Source organism: Opisthocomus hoazin, chromosome 8 (genome assembly GCF_030867145.1).
Source record: "Opisthocomus hoazin isolate bOpiHoa1 chromosome 8, bOpiHoa1.hap1, whole genome shotgun sequence".
Classification (NCBI taxonomy): Eukaryota; Metazoa; Chordata; class Aves; order Opisthocomiformes; family Opisthocomidae; genus Opisthocomus; species Opisthocomus hoazin.
The window spans coordinates 74025139-74047220 of NC_134421.1; the positions used below are offsets into that span (position 1 = coordinate 74025139).

Here is a 22082-nt window from a genome sequence, read left to right on the forward strand (position 1 = left end):
CGGGGAGGGAGCGCCAGCACCCCGTTTATCAACCCCCCCCCTGCTCTTTTCAGAGGCTCGCAGTAAAACTGAGCGCGGTCTTGCACAGCGGGCTGGCAGGAACCACGCTGCAACCCCCTCCAAGCTGCTCAGCCCTGCTGTCGGCGCAGCGCCGTCAGCCGCTGCCAAAGCTGCTGCCGAGGAGGAGATGAAATCCCACCGCCGCGCTGGGCCCGGCTGTGCCACCGCCTCCGGTGCAGCCGGAGCCGGGCCAGCACCCGCGGGGACACGGGAGAGGGAAGGGGCACCCATCGATCGCCCTTCCCCATGGGTAGGATGGGATGTGGGAGGATGGACGGGGTGCAGCCCGCTCTGGGCTTCTCCCTGCGGAGCAGCAAGGCTCGGGCACGGCTCCGCGGGCGGAGACGCGGGGCAGGGACCCAGCTCCGGCGCAGGGGACGCGGGGATGCGAGCGGGGCGGAATGGTGTGATCACCTCCCATGGGGAGCTGGGCCGTGCACAGCTGGAATGTGCACGCCTGGACCATGCACAGCTGGAGTGTGCATGCCTGGATCACACATGCCTGAGCCATGCACATCTGGATCGTGCACGCCGGGGCCATGCACAGCTGGAATCTGCACGCCTGGACCATGCACAGCTGGAATGTGCATGCCTGGATCACACATGCCTGAGCCATGCACACCTGGATTGTGCACGCCTGGGCCATGCACAGCTGGAATGTGCATGCCTGGATCACACATGCCTGAGCCATGCACACCTGGATCGTGCACGCCTGGGCCATGCACAGCTGGAATGTGCACACCTGGACCATGCATACAAGGACTGTGCATGCCTGGACTGTGCACAGCTGGAATGTGCATGCCTGGATCATGCACGCCTGGGCCATGCACAGCTGGACCATGCACAGCTGGAATGTGCACACCTGGGCCATGCATATCAGGTCTGAGCATGCCTGGACTGTGCACAGCTGGAATGTGCATGCCTGGGCCATGCAGACCTGGATCGTGCATGCCGGGGCCATGCACAACTGGGCCATGCACAGCTGGAATCTGCATGTCTGGGTCATGCATACCAGGTCTGAGCATACCTGGACTGTGCACAGCTGGAATGCGCATGCCTGGATCTCACATGCCTGGGCCATGCACATCTGGATCGTGCATGCCTGGGCCATGCACAGCTGGAATCTGCACGTCTGGACCGTGCACAAGCTGGACCATGCGTGCCTGGGCCATGCACAGCTGCAATCTGCATGCATGGACTGTGCACAGCTGGAATATGCACGCCTGGATCACACACGCCTGGGCCATGTACACCTGGATCGTGCATGCCTGGGCCATGCACAACTGGACCATGCACAGCTGGAATGTGCACGCCTGGGCCATGCATATCAGGTCTGAGCATGCCTGGACTGTGCACAGCTGGAATGTGCATGCCTGGGCCATGCACAGCTGGATTGTGCATGCCTGGGCCATGCATACCACGACTGTGCATGCCTGGACTGTGCACAGCTGGAATGCGCATGCCTGGATCTCACATGCCTGGGCCATGCACAGCTGGAATGTACATGTCTGGGTCACGCACAGCTGCAATGTGCATTCCTGGGCCATGCACAGCTGGATTGTGCATGCCTGGACCACACGTGCCTGGGCTATGCATACCTGGATCGTGCACGCCTGGAATCTGCACGCCTGTGCCATGCACAAGCTGGACCATGCACAGCTGGAATGTACACGCCTGGGCCATGCATACCAGGACTGTGCATGCCTGGACTGTGCACAGCTGGAATGTGCATTCCTGGGCCACGCACAGCTGGAATCTGCATGCCTGGATCTCACACACCTGGACCATGCACAGCTGGAATCTGCATGCGTGGGCCATGCACAGCTGGAATGTGTGTGCCTGGACTGTGCATGGCTGGATCACATGTGCCCGGGCCATGCACATCTGGACCGTGCAACCTCAACTTGGCACACCTGGAGCCCGCACACCGGGACTTTGCACATCTGGACCGTGCAACCTCAACTGTGCACACCTGGAGCCCGCACACCGGGACTTTGCACATCTGGAGCCAGCACCCCAGGACCATGCACCCCAGGACAGCGACCGGGGCAGGCGAGGAAGGCAACGACACCGGGCGCAGCCCTGCCCGCGTGTGAGCTACGGGCAGGCAGCGGAGCGGGCAGGGCTGCCCGCTCGGGCAGAAAACGCAGCGCTTGCCGCCGCGGGCAGCTGGCAGAGGAGCAGGCAGGCAGCGGGCTCTGCCTGCATCAGCGGTTCCGCCGCCTCCGCCGAGGACGCGGCGCGGGGAAGCATCCGCACGCGTTTTTCTCGCCGCCATAACCTCGACCTAATTACGGGGAGGCCAGAAGGCGTCTCCGGTCCCGCGGATCGGCTGCGACGTCACCAGACAGGCCGGGGCGGGAAGGCTGCGGCAGCGCTCTGCCGGACGTTGGGTGGGGGGGCACCCGCAGAGGGTCCTGCTCGGGGAGGGATTTCGGCTGCTGAGGGGTTTGGGGGGGTGGAGATCTCGCAGAGCTGGGGTGCCTGCGGAGGGGAAGGGATGCTCGCCCTGGGAAGGAGGGATGGGGCGCAGGGAGGGCACTCGGCCCAGTCTTGTTCAACTTCTTCATCAGTGACCTGGATGAAGAGTCAGAGCGTACCCTCAGCAAGTTTGCTGGTGACACCAAACTGGGAGCAGTGGTGGATACGCCGGCAGGCTGTGCTGCCATCCAGCGAGCCCTGGACAGGCTGGAGAGTTGGGCAGAGAGGAACCTGATGAGGTTCAACAAGGGCAAGGGCAGGGTCCTGCCCCTGGGGAGGAACAACCCCAGGCACCAGCACAGGTTGGGGCTGAGCTGCTGGAGAGCAGCTCTGCGGAGAGGGACTGGGAGTGCTGGGGGACGACAGGGTGACCAGGAGCCAGCAGCGTGCCCTGGGTGCCAAGAAGGCCGATGGGATCCTGGGGTGCATCACGAGGAGTGTGGGCAGCAGGGCGAGGGAGGTTCTCCTGCCCCTCTGCTCTGCCCTGGGGAGGCTCCATCTGCAGTGCTGGGTCCAGTGCTGGGCTCCTCAGTTCCAGAAAGATGAGGAGCTACTGGAGAGAGTCCAGCACAGGGCTGCGAGGATGAGGAGGGGACTGGAGCATCTCTCCTACGAGGAGAGGCTGAGGGAGCTGGGCTTGTTCAGCCTGGAGAAGAGAAGGCTGCGAGGGGACCTTCGAAATGCCTCTAAATATCTGCAGGGTGGGGGTCAGGAGGCCGGGGCCAGACTCTTTGCAGTGGTGCCCAGCGCCAGGACAAGGGGCAACGGGCACAAACTGGAGCAGAGGAAGCTCCAGCTGAAGCCGAGGAAGAACTTCTTCCCTCTGAGGGTGACGGAGCCCTGGCCCAGGCTGCCCAGAGGGGCTGTGGAGTCTCCTTCTCTGGAGATATTCCAGCCCCACCTGGCCGCGGTGCTGTGCCCCCTGCTCTGGGTGACCCTGCTTGGGCAGGGGGTGGCACTGGGGGATCCCCAGGGGTCCCTGCCAACCCCAACCATTCTGGGATTCTGTGACACGGCGAGGATGGGACCGAGGGGCACCCCACGGCCAGGGGAGCACCACCACCCCGGCGCGGCACTCACCGAGCCTCCGCGGCCAGGAGCTCGTCGTAGTGCGAGGATCTTTGGTCGTCGTCCTGCCGGTAGCGGATGACGGTGGCCAGGCCCTTGCTCACCAGCGCTTCGGCGATGTTGCTGCAAGACAGAAGAGCAGGGGGGCTCAGCACCGGCGGCGGGGCCCATCCTTCCACAGCACCCACCATAACCGGACCCCGCGCATCGCGCCGGTCCCCGACGCCGCATCAGAGCTGCCGGGGGGAGAGGGGGAGGTGACCCCCACCCCATTTCACGGCACCGGCCAAGGGAAGGTGCTTGGAGCAACACCTCACAGCTAACGGGGACCTCAGGGCACAGCCACGCGGTCACCGCACCGGCACGCAGGACCTCTGCGGTGGGGGACCCAAAAACACCCCCCGAAACCACAGGGCTCAGCACCCCGGGGGCCGTGGGAACCTCCTCCTCGATGTTCCCTTCCTATCGCTTCTTTACCCCCCCCGCCACCCCCTCACCGGCGAGGGGACGCCGGCGCTGGGGCCGGCTGCCAACGGGTGCCGCGTGCCCAGGCGGCGCGGCAAATTGGCTGCCATTGCACTCTGCTGCTTGAAAGAAATTCGTGAATTCTGCTTCGCCGAGCGCATCTGTAATGCTCCTCCAATTACACAGGCAGCGCATGGACCGCTAATTCACTACTGAAAAAAAAAAAATATATATATATATTTGTATGGGAGGGGCCTGATCCGTTCTCAAACCCTGGGAGCACCCCTGCCCTGGAGAGGGGGAAGGGCAGAGCAGGGCGTGGACTGCTAATTCACTACTAAAAAAAAAAAGAATATATATATATATATTTTGTAGGGGGGGGGGGGCCTGATCCGTTCTCAAACCCTGGGAGCACCCCTGCCCTGGAGAGGGGGAAGGGCAGAGCCATCACCGGGAGCTGAAAATAGGTCTCGCCTCGGAGCGGGGGCTGGGGGGGGGAAATAAAAATCAGGATTGGTAAACGAGGAAATGGGCTGCAGCGGGAGGCAGCTGCAGAGGCAGCGCTGGAAATGCCAAGCAGCCAGGAATAAGCACCGACAGCTATTCTGGGCACGAGCAAGGAGGCTGCGGCGGTGGGTGCGGGGCTGGTGCCCCCCCCGGTGCCACCGCTGTCCCACCGGCGATGCCACGCTTTGGGGTTGGGCAGAGCGGGGTGCTGGGCTCCGTTCCGGGGTCCCCAGCGCCTCGGGAGCCGCGGGGCACGGCCTGAGGGCACCGGGCAGAGGTGACCCCGCCAGGGACGCCAGCCCTGGTGCCCTGCGCACTATGGGGGGGTCGCGGAGGGGGGAGGCAGAAGCACCCCGAGATGTCCAAATCTGCTCCCGCCCGCCGAAGGGTGCTGGCAGGGCCAGACCTCCCCAGCCGCTCGGTGCCAGCCCGGCTCTGCCGGTGAGGACAACGTGCCCCGGGACGTCCTGGGCATCACTTGGTGACGGGCGTCACCGGGAGGGTGCACGAGGTGGGATGGGCATCACCAGGAGGGTGCATGAGCCAGGATGGGCATCACCAGCAGGGTGCACGAGGTGGGATGGGCATCACCAGGAGGGTGCACGAGCTGGGATGGGCATCACCAGGAGGGTGCACGAGCCAGGATGGGCATCACCAGTAGGGTGCACGAGGTGGGATGGGCATCACCAGGAGGGTGCATGAGCTGGGATGGGCATCATCAGAAGGGTGCATGAGGTGGGATGGGCATCACCAGGAGGGTGCATGAGGTGGGATGGGCATCACCAGGAGGGTGCACGAGGTGGGATGGGCATCACCAGGAGGGTGCACAAGCTGGGATGGGCATCACCAGGAGGGTGCATGAGCCAGGATGGGCATCACCAGCAGGGTGCACGAGGTGGGATGGGCATCACCAGGAGGGTGCACGAGCTGGGATGGGCATCACCAGTAGGGTGCACGAGGTGGGATGGGCATCACCAGGAGGGTGCATGAGCCAGGATGGGCATCACCAGCAGGGTGCACGAGCTGGGATGGGCATCACCAAGAGACTTCATGAGCCGGGATGGGCATCACCAGGAGGGTGCACGAGGTGGGATGGGCATCACCAAGAGACTTCATGAGCCGGGATGGGCATCACCAGGAGGGTGCACGAGCCGGGATGGGCATCACCAGGAGGGTGCACGAGGTGGGATGGGCATCACCAGGAGGGTGCACGAGCCAGGATGGGCATCACCAGGAGGGTGCATGAGGTGGGATGGGCATCACCAGGAGGGTGCACGAGCCGGGATGGGCATCACCAGGAGGGTGCACGAGCCAGGATGGGCATCACCAGTAGGGTGCACGAGGTGGGATGGGCATCACCAGGAGGGTGCATGAGCTGGGATGGGCATCATCAGAAGGGTGCATGAGGTGGGATGGGCATCACCAGGAGGGTGCACAAGCTGGGATGGGCATCACCAGGAGGGTGCATGAGCCAGGATGGGCATCACCAGCAGGGTGCACGAGGTGGGATGGGCATCACCAGGAGGGTGCACGAGCTGGGATGGGCATCACCAGGAGGGTGCACGAGCCAGGATGGGCATCACCAGTAGGGTGCACGAGGTGGGATGGGCATCACCAGGAGGGTGCATGAGCTGGGATGGGCATCATCAGAAGGGTGCATGAGGTGGGATGGGCATCACCAGGAGGGTGCATGAGGTGGGATGGGCATCACCAGGAGGGTGCACGAGGTGGGATGGGCATCACCAGGAGGGTGCACAAGCTGGGATGGGCATCACCAGGAGGGTGCATGAGGTGGGATGGGCATCACCAGGAGGGTGCATGAGGTGGGATGGGCATCACCAGGAGGGTGCATGAGGTGGGATGGGCATCACCAGTAGGGTGCACGAGGTGGGATGGGCATCACCAGGAGGGTGCATGAGCCAGGATGGGCATCACCAGCAGGGTGCACGAGCTGGGATGGGCATCACCAAGAGACTTCATGAGCCGGGATGGGCATCACCAGGAGGGTGCACGAGGTGGGATGGGCATCACCAAGAGACTTCATGAGCCGGGATGGGCATCACCAGGAGGGTGCACGAGCCGGGATGGGCATCACCAGGAGGGTGCACGAGGTGGGATGGGCATCACCAGGAGGGTGCACGAGCCAGGATGGGCATCACCAGGAGGGTGCATGAGGTGGGATGGGCATCACCAGGAGGGTGCACGAGCCGGGATGGGCATCACCAGGAGGGTGCACGAGCCAGGATGGGCATCACCAGTAGGGTGCACGAGGTGGGATGGGCATCACCAGGAGGGTGCATGAGCTGGGATGGGCATCATCAGAAGGGTGCATGAGGTGGGATGGGCATCACCAGGAGGGTGCACGAGCTGGGATGGGCATCACCAGGAGGGTGCACGAGGTGGGATGGGCATCACTAGGAGGGTGCACGAGCTGGGATGGGCATCACCATGCGGGTGCACGAGGCAGGATGGGCATCACCAGGAGGGTGCACAAACCAGGATGGGCATCACCAGGAGGGTGCACGAGGCAGGATGGGCATCACCAGGAGGGTGCACGAGCTGGGATGGGCATCACCAGGAGGGTGCATGAGCCGGGATGGGCATCACCAGGAGCCCTCAGCCCAACACACGCCGGGGCAGAGGCCTGAAGGAACCTGAGGCCAGACCCCTGGTGATGGGGACACTGGGCAGAGCTGTCCCCCGGCCCCCGCCGCAGCAGCACCCCAGAAATGGCCCCTCCATCCCACTCCCATGCCGGGGAGCTGCTGCTGCACCCCCAGAGCAGGACATCTGCAGCGCGTCCCCAGCCTGACCCACCCCAGGGACAAACCCCCAGTGGCAATCGCCACCAGCCCGGGGCCGGACGGCTCCTTCCCGTGCGGTCACGTCCCACCAAGCACAAGCAGACAGCCTGGGACACCCCTTCGTGTCCCTTGTCCCCACCCCGGGGCTCGGGAGCAGGCAGCGGCTCTCCAGACCAGACGGGGGGTCCCAGGCTCCTGCAAAGCCCGGCTGGGGGGACCCCTCCTTGGCACTGGCATCGGGGGGCTGCGCTCGCAGCGTGGGGCCACCGAGCCCCCGCTCTGCCACGGTCCGGCTCTAATTAAGGTTTTGGAGATGATGTTCCTGTGGGTGGTGGGGACCAAGAGCAAACGGGGGGTGCTGGGCAGCCACGGGGATGCCGCAGCGCCCGGCTGCCTCAGTTTCCCTGCCCTGAGCAGCCGTGCTGGGACCCCGCCATGGCTCCAGCACTGGGGACCAGTCATTGCCCCCAGCAAACGCTTCAGCTCCACCACCGAGCCCTGAGCCATGGGTGACGGAGAATGACCCTAACGAGGGGTGAGCGGGTGCCGGGCTGGAACCCCGGCAGGGCACGGGGGGTGCCAGGGAGACCCCAGGACCTGCGTCCGCCCTCCTTAACCCGAGACCCCAGCTGGGTCTGGCAGGGTGGGGGGCACCCAGGAGCTCTACCCTGTGGGGTGCTGGCGAGGAGAGAAGCCACCCGCACCCCCACACACCCCCTGGGTGAGGGCACCCCTCCTGCACCCCACTGCGCCGGGCAGCGTGACGCAGGCTGGCACGTTTGCCTGCTAGGGAGGAAGATGAGGGAGGACAGACTCCATGGGACCTGTCCCCACAAGGGCCATCAGCCCCCTCCCGACGCACCCACCCAGCTGGGAGCACCACAACCCGCTCCCCCCCCCCAGCAGCATCCCACTCCCCATCCCACTGGGATCCCTCTCCCCATCCCAGCAGCATCCCGCTCCCCATCCCAGCAGCATCCCTCTCCCCATCCCACTGGCATTCCGCTTCCCAGCCCAGCCGCATCCCTCTCCCCATCCCAGTGGCATCCCACTCCATAACAACCATCCCACTCACCATCCCAGCCACATCCCCCTCCCCATCCCACCGGCATCCCGCTCCCAAGCCCAGCCCCATCCCTCTCCCTATACCATTTGCATCCCACTCCCCATCCCAGTGGCACCCCGCTCCCCATCCCAGCCCCATCCCAATCCCCATCCCACCAGAATCCCGCTCCCCACCCCAGCCCCACACCACTCCCCATCCCACCAGCATCTCTCTCCCCATTCCAGCCACATCCGAACCCCCATCCCAGTAGCATCCCACTCCCCATCCCAGCCCCATCCCAATCCCCATCCCACCAGCATCTCTCGCCCCATTCCAGCCACATCCGAATCCCCATCCCAGTAGCATCCCACTCCCCATCCCAGCCACATCCCACTCCCCATCCCATCAGCATCCCACTCCCCACGCCAGCCCCATTCCACTCCCCATCCCACCAGCATCTCTCTCCCCATTCCAGCCACATCCGAATCCCCATCCCAGCCCCATCCCACTCCCCATCCCAATCCCCATCCCACCAGAATCCCACTCCCCACGCCAGCCCCATCCCACTCCCCATCCCACCAGCATCTCTCTCCCCATTCCAGCCACATCCGAACCCCCATCCCAGCCCCATCCCACTCCTCATCCCAGCCCCATCCCACTCCCCATCCCACTGGCATCCCACTCCTCATCCCAGCCCCATCCCACTCCCCATCCCACCGGCATCCCGCTCCCCATCCCAGCCCCATCCCGCTCCCCATCCCGCTCCCCATCCCAGCTCCATCCCAATCCCCATCCCACCGGCATCCCGCTCCCCATCCCGCTCCCCATCCCAGCCGCCCACGTCCCTCCCCAGCACCTTACTCCCCTCCTCTCCGAGCGGATAAGCGGCTGTTCCTGGCACAAGACTCCAGAAGCAGCCAATACGCACAAAATCAAAGTTCCCATCATTTCCAGCGGTCAGGGGGCAGCAAGTATTAAATCCCAGGATACCGGGATTAACGGAGGGATCATTAAAAATCACAGCATGGTCGGGGTTGGAAGGGACCCATGGGGGTCACCCAGTCCCACCCCCTGCCCAAGCAGGGTCACCCAGAGCAGGGGGCACAGCACCGCGGCCAGCCGGGGCTGGAATATCTCCAGAGAAGGAGACTCCACAGCCTCCCTGGGCAGCCTGGGCCAGGGCTCCATCACCCTCAGAGGGCAGAAGTTCTTCAGCTCCGGCGCTGGGTCTCGCCGTCTCAGCACCGGTGCCCGCAGGAGGCACTTCAGTCCCAAGGGACCCCCCCCCACCCGGGAGACACCTCCTTCCCAGGACTGCACCGAAGCCGGGGGGCTCGGGGACGGCAGCCCGCTGTCACATCGTTTTAGGGGGCGAGGGGCTTAACTCCGGGTCCCCGAGCTTGCAGCTGCCCCGCTCCCTGCCCAGCCGGGTCCCTGCCAGCTCCAGGATGGCCACCAAGCCCTGCCAGCACCCTGCCAGCTCCAGGATGGCCACCAAGCCCTGCCAGCACCCTGCCAGCTCCAGAGCGGGCACCAAGCCCTGCCAGCACCCTGCCAGCTCCAGGGCAGCTACCAAGCCCTGCCAGCACCCTGCCAGCTCCAGAGCGGGCACCAAGCCCTGTCAGCACCCTGCCAGCTCCAGGATGGGCACCAAGCCCTGCCAGCACCCTGCCAGCTCCAGGGTGGCCACCAAGCCCTGCCAGCACCCTGCCAGCTCCAGGGTGGCCACCAAGCCCTGCCAGCACCCTGCCAGCTCCAGGATGGCCACCAAGCCCTGCCAGCACCCTGCCAGCTCCAGGGTAGGTACCAAGCCCTGCCAGCACCCTGCCAGCTCCAGGGCAGGTACCAAGCCCTGCCAGCACCCTGCCAGCTCCAGGATGGCCACCAAGCCCTGCCAGCACCCAGCCAGCACCCTGCCAGCTCCAGGATGGGCACCAAGCCCTGCCAGCACCCTGCCAGCACCCTGCCAGCTCCAGGGTGGCCACCAAGCCCTGCCAGCACCCTGCCAGCTCCAGGGTAGGTACCAAGCCCTGCCAGCACCCTGCCAGCTCCAGGGCAGGTACCAAGCCCTGCCAGCACCCTGCCAGCTCCAGGGCAGGTACCAAGCCCTGCCAGCACCCTGCCAGCTCCAGGATGGCCACCAAGCCCTGCCAACCCTCAGCCAGCCGCCGGCAGCCTCGCCAAAGCTCATCCCCGCGGCCAAACTCCTGGGGCCGAGGCTGGCAGCAGCCACCTCCTCCTCGTAGGAGGGAGCAGCTTGCAAAGCAGCAGCGAAATCTGGTCCCTTCCCAGCGGCTCGGGCTGCAAAAAAATCCCACCCAGCTCCTGGGCACGAGCCCAGCTTTACCCTGGCACCGCGGCCCACGCAGGCAGCTCGCCGCCATCACGGCTCCGGCGCGGACGGAGAAAGGCGGCAGCCGGTGCCCGCTGCAGCCCGCGGCCCCCCGAGGGTTACAAAGCCAGGCTGGGCTTCCTCGTGGTGGGGAAAGCACGTGTCCCACGGCTTGTGGCTGTCGCCCACCCCTCCATCCTCCCCGGGGCTCGGTGACCCCGGCTCTGCCCGGGCAAGGAACCCCGCAGCTGCCCAGCACGCAGCGTCACCCGGCACGAGCCCGGCCAGGAGAGACGCGGCCCAGTGTTATGGGGGGCTCGGGGAGACGGGACTGCGGATGGAAACGCATCAAGAGTGTGGGCAGCAGGGTGAGGGAGGGTCTCCTGCCCCTCTGCTCTGCCCCAGTGAGGCCCCATCTGCAGTGCTGGGTCCAGTGCTGGGCTCCCCAGTTCCAGAAAGATGAGGAGCTACTGGAGAGAGCCCAGCGCAGGGCTGCGAGGATGAGGAGGGGACTGGAGCATCTCTCCTGCGAGGAGAGGCTGAGGGAGCTGGGCTTGTTCAGCCTGGAGAAGAGAAGGCTGAGAGGGGACCTTAGAAATGCCTCTAAATATCTGCAGGGTGGGGGTCAGGAGGACGGGGCCAAGCTCTTTGCAGTGGTGCCCAGCGACAGGACAAGGGGCAACGGGCACAAACTGAAGCAGAGGAAGCTCCAGCTGAAGATGAGGAAGAACTTCTTCCCTCTGAGGGTGCCGGAGCCCTGGCCCAGGCTGCCCAGAGGGGCTGGGGAGTCTCCTTCTCTGGAGATATTCCAGCCCCAGCTGGACGCGGTGCTGTGCCCCCTGCTCTGGGTGACCCTGCTTGGGCAGGGGGTGGCACTGGGTGACCCCAGGGGTCCCTTCCAACCCCGCCACGCTGGGATTCGGGGATTCTGTGAAACGCACATTTGGGGACGTTCAGACACCCAAACCGGAGAGCCCCGGGCTTCGGTGAGCCGAGCAGCACCCACCGCCCGGCAAAAGGCCCTGGGACTGCACCAGGCAGGGGAACACCGAGAGCCCCCAGTGCCCCCCGGGCTCGGAGCATCGCCTTGGCCTGCACGGATCGCTCCCAGGGGCCCAGGCCACGCTCCGTGTGCGGTGTGGTCGGTGCCCACCCTGCACCCCTCAGCGGGAGCCCATCCTGCACCCCGCAGCGGGAGCCCACCCTGCACCCCGCAGCGGGAGCCCACCCTGCACCCTGCAGCGGGAGCCCATCCTGCACCCCTCAGCGGGAGCCCATCCTGCACCCCGCAGCGGGAGCCCATCCTGCACCCCGCAGCGGGAGCCCATCCTGCACCCCGCAGTGGGAGCCCATCCTGCACCCCGCAGCGGGAGCCCACCCTGCACCCCGCAGCGGGAGCCCATCCTGCACCCCGCAGTGGGAGCCCACCCTGCACCCCGCAGCGGGAGCCCACCCTGCACCCCGCAGCAGGAGCCCACCCTGCACCCCTCAGCGGGAGCCCATCCTGCACCCTGCAGCGGGAGCCCACCCTGCACCCCGCAGCGGGAGCCCATCCTGCACCCCGCAGTGGGAGCCCACCCTGCACCCCGCAGCGGGAGCCCACCCTGCACCCCGCAGCAGGAGCCCACCCTGCACCCCTCAGCGGGAGCCCATCCTGCACCCTGCAGCGGGAGCCCACCCTGCACCCCTCAGCAGGAGCCCATCCTGCACCCCACAGCGGGCACCTGACCCCAGCAGCCCCCCACCTGCCTCTACCAGCACCGAGACCTCCGAGCCGTGGCCGGGGACCCGCGTGGCCACGATGCTGCAAAGCCTCCGAGCACCGGGACGGGTCGGAGCCCCTCGCCCAGCGCCGGGTTCCCGGTGGTGGCACGGAGCAGGGGCAGCCCACGGCGCTGGCCTCGCTGCCTCCCGCAGCCCCCGAGCCCCGACCCACGGCCGGGGGACGCAGCGTCACGGATTGCACTGAAACAAACCCCAAATCCACCCTCCCGGGCTTTGATCCCAACTCTGAGCAGCTTCTTCGGAGGCTTCTCCTTCATTCCTGGAACGGGGAGTGAGAAAGTGTCCCCTTGTCACCCTCCCGGGGCCACTGGGGGGGTTGGATGCTCTGAGAGCGGCTGCTGGAGCTTGCAGAGCCGTGCCGGCATCCCAGCACCCCCAACAACCCCAACCATGAAATCCTGAGCTGTGCCAGCATCCCCAATAATCCCAGCCACGAAATCCTGAGCTTTGTGAGGATCCCAGCATCCCCAACAACCCCAGTCATGAAATTCTGTGCCGTGCCAGCATCCCAGCACCCCCAATAACCCCAGCCACAAAATCCTGAGCTTTGTGAGGATCCCAGCATCCCCAACAACCCCAGCTATGAAATTCTGAGCTGTGCCAGCATCCCCAAAAACTTCAGCCATGAAATCCTGAGCTGTGTGAGGATCCCAGCATCCCCAGCAACACCAGTCATGAAATTCTGAGGTTTGTGAGGATCCCAGCACCCTCAACAACCCCAGACACGAAATTCTGAGCCATGCCAGCATCCCTAAAAACCCCAGCCATCAAATTCTGAGCTGCATGAGCATCGCAGCATCCCCAGCAACTCCAGCCATGAAATCCTGAGCTGTACGAGCATCCCAGCATCACCAATAATCCCAGCCATGAAATCCCGAGCTGTGTGAGGATCCCAGCATCCCCAGCAACTCCAGTCACAAAATTCTGAGCTGTGTGAGGATCCCAGCATCCCCTACAACCCCAGACACGAACTTCTGAGCCTTGCCAGCATCCCTAAAAACCCCAGCCATGAAATCCTGAGCTATAGGAGCATCCCAGCATTACAAGCAACCCCAAGAAAACATCCTGAGCCGTGCCAGCATCCCAGCATCACCAGCATCCCCAGCCACAAAATCCCGAGCTGTGTCAGCATCCCTAAAAACCCCAGCCATCGAATTCTGAGCCGTGCCAGCATCCCAGCATCCCCAACAACCCCAGCCATGAAATTCTGGGCTGTACAAGCACCCCAGCAACCCCAGACATGAAATTCTGAGCTGTAGGAGCATCCCAGTATCCCCAGCAACCCTGGCCATTAAATCCTGAGCCGTGCCAGCATCCCAGCACCACCAACAACCCCGGCCATGAAATTCTGAGCCGTGCCAGCATCCCCAAAAACTTCAGCCATGAAATTCTGAGCTGTGTGAGGATCCCAGCATCCCCAGCAACCCCAGACACGAAATTCTGAGCCGTGCCAGCATCCCTAAAAACCCCAGCCATGAAATCCTGAGCTGTAGGAGCATCCCAGCATCCCCAGCAACTCCAGCCATGAAATCCTGAGCTGTGTGAGGATCCTGGCATCCCCAGCAACCCCAGCCACAAAATTCTGAGCTGTGTGAGCATCCCAGCATCCCTAACAACCCCAGCCATGAAATCCTCAGCCGTGCCAGCATCCCAGCATCCCCAATACCCACAACCACGAAATTCTGAGCTGTACGAGCCCTGCAGCATCCCCTAAAGCCCCAGCCATGAAATCCCGAGCCGTGCCAGCCTCCCCAACAACCCCAGCCATCAAATTCTGAGCTGTAGGAGCATCCCAGCATCCCCAGCAACTCCAGCCACAAAATCCCGAGCTGTGCCAGCATCCCTAAAAACCCCAGCCATGAAATCCCGAGCCGCATGAGGATCCCCAACAACCCCCAACTACCCCAGTCATGAAATCCTTCCTGAGCCGTGCCAGCATCCCTAAAATCCCCAGCCATCAAATTCTGAGCTGCATGAGCATCGCAGCATCCCCAGCAACTCCAGCCATGAAATCCTGAGCTGTACGAGCATCCCAGCATCACCAATAATCCCAGCCATGAAATCCCGAGCTGTGTGAGGATCCCAGCATCCCCAGCAACTCCAGTCACAAAATTCTGAGCTGTGTGAGGATCCCAGCACCCCCAACAACCCCAGCCATGAAATCCTCAGCCGTGCCAGCATCCCAGTGTCCCCAACAATCCCAGCCATGAAATTCTGAGCTGTACGAGCCCTGCAGCATCCCCTAAAGCCCCAGCCATGAAATCCCAAGCTGTGCCAGCCTCCCCAACAACCCCAGCCATGAAATCCTGAGCTGTGTGAGGATCCCAGCACCCCCAGCAACCCCAACCACGAAATCCTCAGCCGTGCCAGCATCCCTAAAAACCCCGGCCACGAAGTTGAGCTGTGTGAGCATCCCAGCATCCCCTACAAACCCAGACACGAAATCCTGAGCTGTGTGAGGATCCCAGCATCCCCAGCATCCCCAGTCATGAAATTCTGAGCCGTGTCAGCATCCCAGCACCCCCAATAACCCCAGCCACGAAATCCCGAGCCGTGCCAGCATCCCTAAAAACCCCAGCCATGAAATCCTGAGCTGTGTGAGCATCCCAGCATCACCAGCATCCCCAGTCATGAAATTCTGAGGTTTGTGAGGATCCCAGCACCCTCAACAACCCCAGACACGAAATCCTGAGCCGTGCCAGCATCCCCAACAACCCCAGCCATGAAATTCTGAGCTGTAGGAGCATCCCAGTATCCCCAGCAACCCCAGCCATTAAATCCTGAGCCGTGCCAGCATCCCAGCATCCCCAACAACCCTGGCCATCAAATTCTGAGCCGTGCCAGCATCCCAGCACCCCCAATAACCCCAGCCACGAAATCCCGAGCTGTGCCAGCATCCCCAAAAACCCCAGCCATCAAATTCTGAGCTGCGTGAGGATCCCAGCACCCCCAGCAACCCCAGTCATGAAATCCTGAGCTTCATGAGCATCGCAGCATCCCCAGCAACTCCAGCCATGAAATCCTGAGCTGTAGGAGCATCCCAGCATCCCCAGCAAATCCAGCCACAAAATCCTGAGCTGTGCCAGCATCCCTAAAAACCCCAGCCATGAAATCCCGAGCCGCATGAGGATCCCAGCACCCCCAACAACCCCAGCCACGAAATCCTGAGCCATCCCAGCATCCCTAAAAACCCCAGCCATCAAATTCTGAGCTGTGCCAGCATCCCAGCACCCCCAATAACCCCAGCCATGAAATCCTGAGCCATCCCAGCATCCCTAAAAACCCCAGCCATGAAATTCTGAGCTGCATGAGCATCCCAGCATCCCCAACAACCCCAGTCATGAAATCCAAAGCCGTCCCAGCATCCCTAAAAATCCCATCCATGAAATTCTCAGCCACATGAGGACCCTGGCACCCTCCACAACCCCAGCCACGAAATCCTGCTGCTTGCATACAAACCCCCCCCCAAGGGATGGAAATCCTGGGAGCACCAATCCCAACCACAGCCTCCCCCCCCCGATTCCAGTAAAACCAGTCAGGGAGAGGAGCTGGCCCAGTTAAGCCCAGATTAAAGAACGGGAATCCGAAATGGCAGCTGAAAAGCTCTTTGCTGCAGGGGAAAAAAAAAAAATCTCATGAAGCCGTGAAATGCAGATTTTTAAAGGACGGCGGAGGGAAAAATGGTAATTTGGGAGCTCCCCCCCCGCCAAAACTCATTTCACGGTGGTGTCCCCCCCAAAAAAAATCCCAAAAGGAAGTTTTTCGGCAGAGCTTTCGCCCTTCTGGCTCTTGGTGGGATGGGATGGGATGGGATGGGATGGGATGGGATAGGATGGGATGGGATGGGATAGGATGGGATGGGATGGGATGGGATGGGATGGGATGGGATGCTGTGGGATGGGATGGGATGGAATGGGATGGGATGGGATGGGATGGGATGGGATGGGATGGGATGGGATGGGATGCTGTGGGATGGGATGGGATGGAATGGGATGGGATGGGATGGGATGGGATGGGATGGGATGGAATAGGATGGGATGGGATGCTGTGGGATGGGATGGGATAGGATGGGATGGGATGGGATGCTGTGGGATGCTGTGGGATGGGATGGGATGGGATGGGATGGGGATGGGATGCTGTGGGATGGGATGGGATGCCATGGGATACTGTGGGCTGCTGCTGGCTGTCATGGGATGGGATGGGATGGGATGCCACGGGATACTGTGGGCTGCTGCTTGATGCTGCTGGATGCTGTGGGGCACCGCAGGATGCTGTGGGATGGGATGGGATGCTGTGGTTTGCTGCCAGCCGCCGTGGGATACTGTGAGATGCTACAGGACACTGTGGGATGCTACGGGACGCTGTGGGATGTTCTGGGATGCTGTGGGATGTTATGGAATGCTGTGGGATGTTATGGAATGCTGTGGGATGTTATGGGACGCTCTGGGATGTTATGGGATGCTGTGGGATGTTCTGGGATGCTGTAGGTTGTTATGGGATGCTGTGGGATGCTATGGGATGCTGTGGGATGTTATGGGATGCTGTGGGATGTTATGGGATGCTGTGGGATGCCGTGGGATGGAATGGGATGCTGTGGTTTGCTGCCAGCCGCCGTGGGATACTGTGAGATGCTGTGGGATGTTATGGGATGCTGTGGGATGCTACGGGACGCTGTGGGTTGTTATGGGATGCTGTGGGATGTTATGGAATGCTGTGGGATGTTATGGGACGCTGTGGGATGTTATGGGACGCTGTAGGTTATTATGGGATGCTGTGGGATGTTATGGGACGCTGTGGGATGTTCTGGGATGCCGCGGGATAGAGTGGGATGATGACGGGTGTCATGGGAGGCTGCGGGACGCCGTGGGATGCTGTGGGATGCTGCAGGATACTATGGGATGCTGTGGGATGCCATGGGCTTCCCAAAGAGCAAAGGCTGCTGGAGGGGAGGGCACCGGCATTCCCCAGCCAGGGATCAAGCTGGAAAAGCCCGGGGAGCTGGAAGGGAGAAGCACGACGGACGCAGCGAGGGCAGCCGGCGCTGCCAGCTCGGAGCCCCTCTGCGGGAGACACCGGGAGAGGCACCGCAGCTGGGGATCGGGCAGGGACACGGGCAGGGATGCAGGCAGGGATGCAGGCAGGGACACGGGCAGGGACACGGGCAGGGACAAGGCCAGGGACACAGGCAGGATACAGGCAGGGATATGGGCAGGGATGCAGGCAGAGATACAGGAAGGGATGCACGGAGGGATGTAGGCAGGGATATGGGCAAGGACACAGGCAGGGATGCAGGCAGGATACGGGCAGGGATGTGGGCAGGGATACAGGCAGGGATGCAGGGAGGGATGTAGGCAGGGAGATGGGCAAGGATACAGGCAGGGATGCAGGCAGGGATACAGGCAAGGATGCAGGCAGGGATGCAGGGAGGGATGCAGGCAGAGACACAGGCAGGCATACAGGCAGGGATACAGGCAGGGATGCAGGGAGGGATGTAGGCAGGTATATGGGCAAGGTTACAGGCAGGGATGGAGGCAGGGATACAGGCAGGGGTATGGGCAGGGATACAGGCAGGGATGTGGGCAGGGATACGGGCAGGGATACAGGCAGGGATATGGGCAGGGATATGGGCAGGGATACAGACAGGGATGTGGGCAGGGATACAGGCAGGGATATGGGCAGGGATACAGGCAGGGATGTGGGCAGGGATACAGGCAGGGATATGGGAAGGGATATGGGCAGGGATACAGACAGGGATGTGGGCAGGGATACAGGCAGGGATATGGGCAGGGATACAGGGAGGGATGTGGGCAGGGATACAGGCAGGGATACGTGCAGGGCTACAGGCAGGGATATGGGAAGGGATATGGGCAGGGATACAGACAGGGATGTGGGCAGGGATACAGGCAGGGATATGGGCAGGGATACAGGCAGGGATGTGGGCAGGGATACAGGCAGGGATACAGGCAGGGATGGAGGCAGGGATGTGGGCAGGGATACAGGCAGGGATACAGGCAGGGATACAGGCAGGGATATGGGCAGGGATACAGGCAGGGATACAGGCAGGGATACAGGCAGGGATACAGGCAGGTGAAGCTGGGTTTGTGCTCCAGCTCCTCGAGTTCCCGGTGCTTCGAGCTGGAAGCAGGGGCTCCCCAGACGCCAGGCGGGGGGGCAGGGGCCTGGAGCAGCGTCACCCCGCTGCCCTTGGCAAACCCCCCCACCGCCCCGAGCCGAGCGGGTGCTACCTTCCCCCGCCGAGGGTGGGCATGGCCCCCCTGCCACGCTCTGGGGGGGGGACAGGAGCCACCCCAGGGGTGCAGCCGATGCCTGCCCCGGCTCCCCCTCACCCACCCCGCTGCCTGCGTGGGTGGGGGGCTGCGGGACCGGGAGCCGGCTCAGCGCCGGCGAGCTGCCGGCGTGCTCAGCCTGCCAAGCAGGCTCAGCCCAGCCCAGATGCCAGGAGGACAAGCCAGGCTTTCTTCCCCGCTCCGTCCCCGGCGTGGCACGAGCCCGGCCGGCACAGACCCCGCTCTGTTATGCCCACGGCTGCCCCGTGCCACGCCGAGATGCTCCGACGCTCGCTCCGCTGGCACCCGATTACGGCGATGAAGCCAAGGTGAGCGGCGGCCCCCGCAAACTCCCATCAGGTTCCCTCCCGACGCGGGGATCACAGACTCACAGCGTGGTCGGGGTTGGAAGGGACCCCTGGGGGTCACCCAGTCCCACCCCCTGCCCAAGCAGGGTCACCCAGAGCAGGGGGCACAGCACCGCGGCCAGGCGGGGCTGGAATATCTCCAGAGAAGGAGACTCCACAGCCCCTCTGGGCAGCCTGGGCCAGGGCTCCGTCACCCTCAGAGGGAAGAAGTTCTTCCTCGGGTTCAGCTGGAGCTTCCTCTGCTCCAGTTTGTGCCCATTGCCCCTTGTCCTGGCGCTGGGCACCACTGCAAAGAGTCTGGCCCCGTCCTCCTGACCCCCACCCTGCAGATATTTAGAGCCATTTCGAAGGTCCCCTCGCAGCCTTCTCTTCTCCAGGCTGAACAAGCCCAGCTCCCTCAGCCTCTCCTCATAGAAGAGATGCTCCTGTCACCAGGTGCAAGTGAGGAGAGCCTGGCTCCCTCTTCTTGACTCCCCCTATGAGGGATGGACACACATTGACGAGATGCCCCCGAGCCATCTCTTCTCCAGGATGAAGAGCCCTGGCTTTCCCAGCTCTCCTCACGTGGCAAATACTCCAATTACTTAATCAACCTCATGGCTGGACTCTCTCCACTACAGAATCACAGAATAGTAGGGGTTGGCAGGGCCCTCTGTGGGTCACCCAGTCCCACCCCCTGCCCAAGCAGGGTCACCCAGAGCAGGGGGCACAGCACCGCGTCCAGGCGGGGCTGGAATATCTCCAGAGAAGGAGACTCCCCAGCCCCTCTGGGCAGCCTGGGCCAGGGCTCCGTCACCCTCAGGAGGAAGATGAGGGTCGCACCCTCAGGGGGATGCGACTCGAGAGCTGTTCGTACTCAATCTGCACCCGGAGACGCTAAGAGCAGGCGGCAGCGCTCGGCAAGATGCTCCCGAGAAGGGAAAATCCTGCTCCTCCGTCGCGGCACGAGCGCCGGCGGGAGCCTCCCGGGGCTGGCGGGGGGAGAAGCCGGGGGGTTTCGCGCCGCACGCTCTCCTCCCTGTGCACTGCAAACGATCCCGGACCCCATCTTCCTCCAAACCACCCCAAAACCGCGACGGCGGGGCTGTCGCTCCCGAGAAGCCGGCCAGACGCGCTCGGCTGGAGAATGAGCTCCCCGGGGGACGCGGCTGAAGCATCGCTGAATAAACCGGGTGGGTTTCGGCACCGTGGGAGAGCAGGGCTGCTCCACTGGGCTCCACCGCGCCCGGTAGCTCCGTCCAGGGAAGCCCTTCAGGCTCCCGGTGCCGCGGTTTCATCCCGGGAGCAGCCCCAGCCCCGGCACGAGCAAGGCTGGGTCTCCCTTGGAAAATTAAACATCATTAAAGGCCACACCATAAGTGCATTAATTAGCCCGGAGCGGGGTGCCGGGGAGCTTTCCGGCTTCGCACGGAGCCGTGTCCCCCCCCACGCAGCACGACGCTCCGCAACTTTTCCCTAAATCCGAGGATTTTGGGGAAGAAAAGTGCAGCGCTGCAGCGCTTTGGGTGCTTTCCAAAAGAGCTGCTATGGGGGGTTGGGAAAAAAAAAATACAGCCAGCAGCCTACGGCAAATCATCGCTACGCAGCTCGCAGCGCCGCTGCCATCCGGGCGCCTGCCACGCCGGCACGACCGCGCCGTGGGACCGTGCCAGACGCACCCCGTGTCCCCGGGAGGGAAGCCACCGAACCCCCCCCGGGCGTGGAAACTGGGGGTAGGGCTGGTGAGTGGGGGGCTGCTCCGGCAGAGCCCACCCCGCGTCCTCGAAGTCAAAGCATCGGCCACGCCGCTCGCCGAGGCGGCCGGCTCGCGGGGGTCCGCCAGCCTGGCACCCCCAAACTGGGGGTGTAGGGCTGCGGGGTGCTGGGATGAGCCCCGCTCCGTCCCGGGGACGCGACGGCACGCGGCAGAGCCCCGCGAAGCCCCGGTGAGCACCAGGCTGGAGCCCCGATCCCCAGGGCCACACTTACATTCCTCCGATGGAGACGGTGGCACACGTACGCTCGGAGAAGGCGGGCACGGTGTCGGTGGCACTGCTGGCCGGTCGGATGTAGTCCACCGTCACGTTGACCTGCGCAAGACAGATGGGCACGGGGTCAGAGGCAGCCAGCCCGGGGGAGGGACCCCGCACACCCCATCCTCCCCCTGCCCCAAAACCCCGCTGCCGGCCGGCCACAGAATCACAGAGTCACAGAATGGTGGGGGTTGGCAGGGACCCCTGGGGGTCACCCAGCCCAACCCCCTGCCCAAGCAGGGTCACCCAGAGCAGGGGGCACAGCACCGCGGCCAGGCGGGGCTGGAATATCTCCAGAGAAGGAGACTCCCCAGCCCCTCTGGGCAGCCTGGGCCAGGGCTCCGTCACCCTCAGAGGGAAGAAGTTCTTCCTCATCTTCAGCTGGAGCTTCCTCTGCTCCAGTTTGTGCCCGGTGCCCCTTGCCCTGGCGCTGGGCACCACTGGAAAGAGTCTGGCCCCGGCCTCCTGACCCCCACCCTGCAGATATTTAGAGGCATTTCGAAGGTCCCCTCTCAGCCTTCTCTTCTCCAGGCTGAACAAGCCCAGCTCCCTCAGCCTCTCCTCGTAGGAGAGATGCTCCAGTCCCCTCCTCATCCTCACAGCCCTCCGCTGGACTCTCTCCAGTAGCTCCTCATCTTTCTGGAACTGGGGAGCCCAGCACTGGACCCAGCACTGCAGATGGGGCCTCCCCAGGGCAGAGCAGAGGGGCAGGAGAACCTCCCTTGCCCTGCTGCCCACACTCCTCCTCATGCACCCCAGGATCCCATCGGCCTTCTTGGCACCCAGGGCACGCTGCTGGCTCCTGGTCACCCTGTCGTCCCCCAGCACTCCCAGTCCCTCTCCGCAGCGCCCAGCAGCTCAGCCCCAG

The 22082-nt window shown here is 63.6% G+C and overlaps 1 protein-coding gene across 1 annotated transcript in view; it reads right to left on the reverse strand.

The window, feature by feature from the left end:
- Window positions 1-22082, reverse strand: part of LOC142362332 (staphylococcal nuclease domain-containing protein 1-like) — a 119189-nt gene that overhangs the window by 36083 nt on the left and 61024 nt on the right. Inside the window, exons 12-13 of the mRNA XM_075429571.1 lie at window positions 21171-21271; window positions 3622-3732 (exon numbers count right to left, since the gene is read on the reverse strand). Coding sequence (XP_075285686.1) covers window positions 3622-3732; window positions 21171-21271 — 212 coding nt within the window. The remainder of the gene's footprint in view (window positions 1-3621; window positions 3733-21170; window positions 21272-22082) is intronic.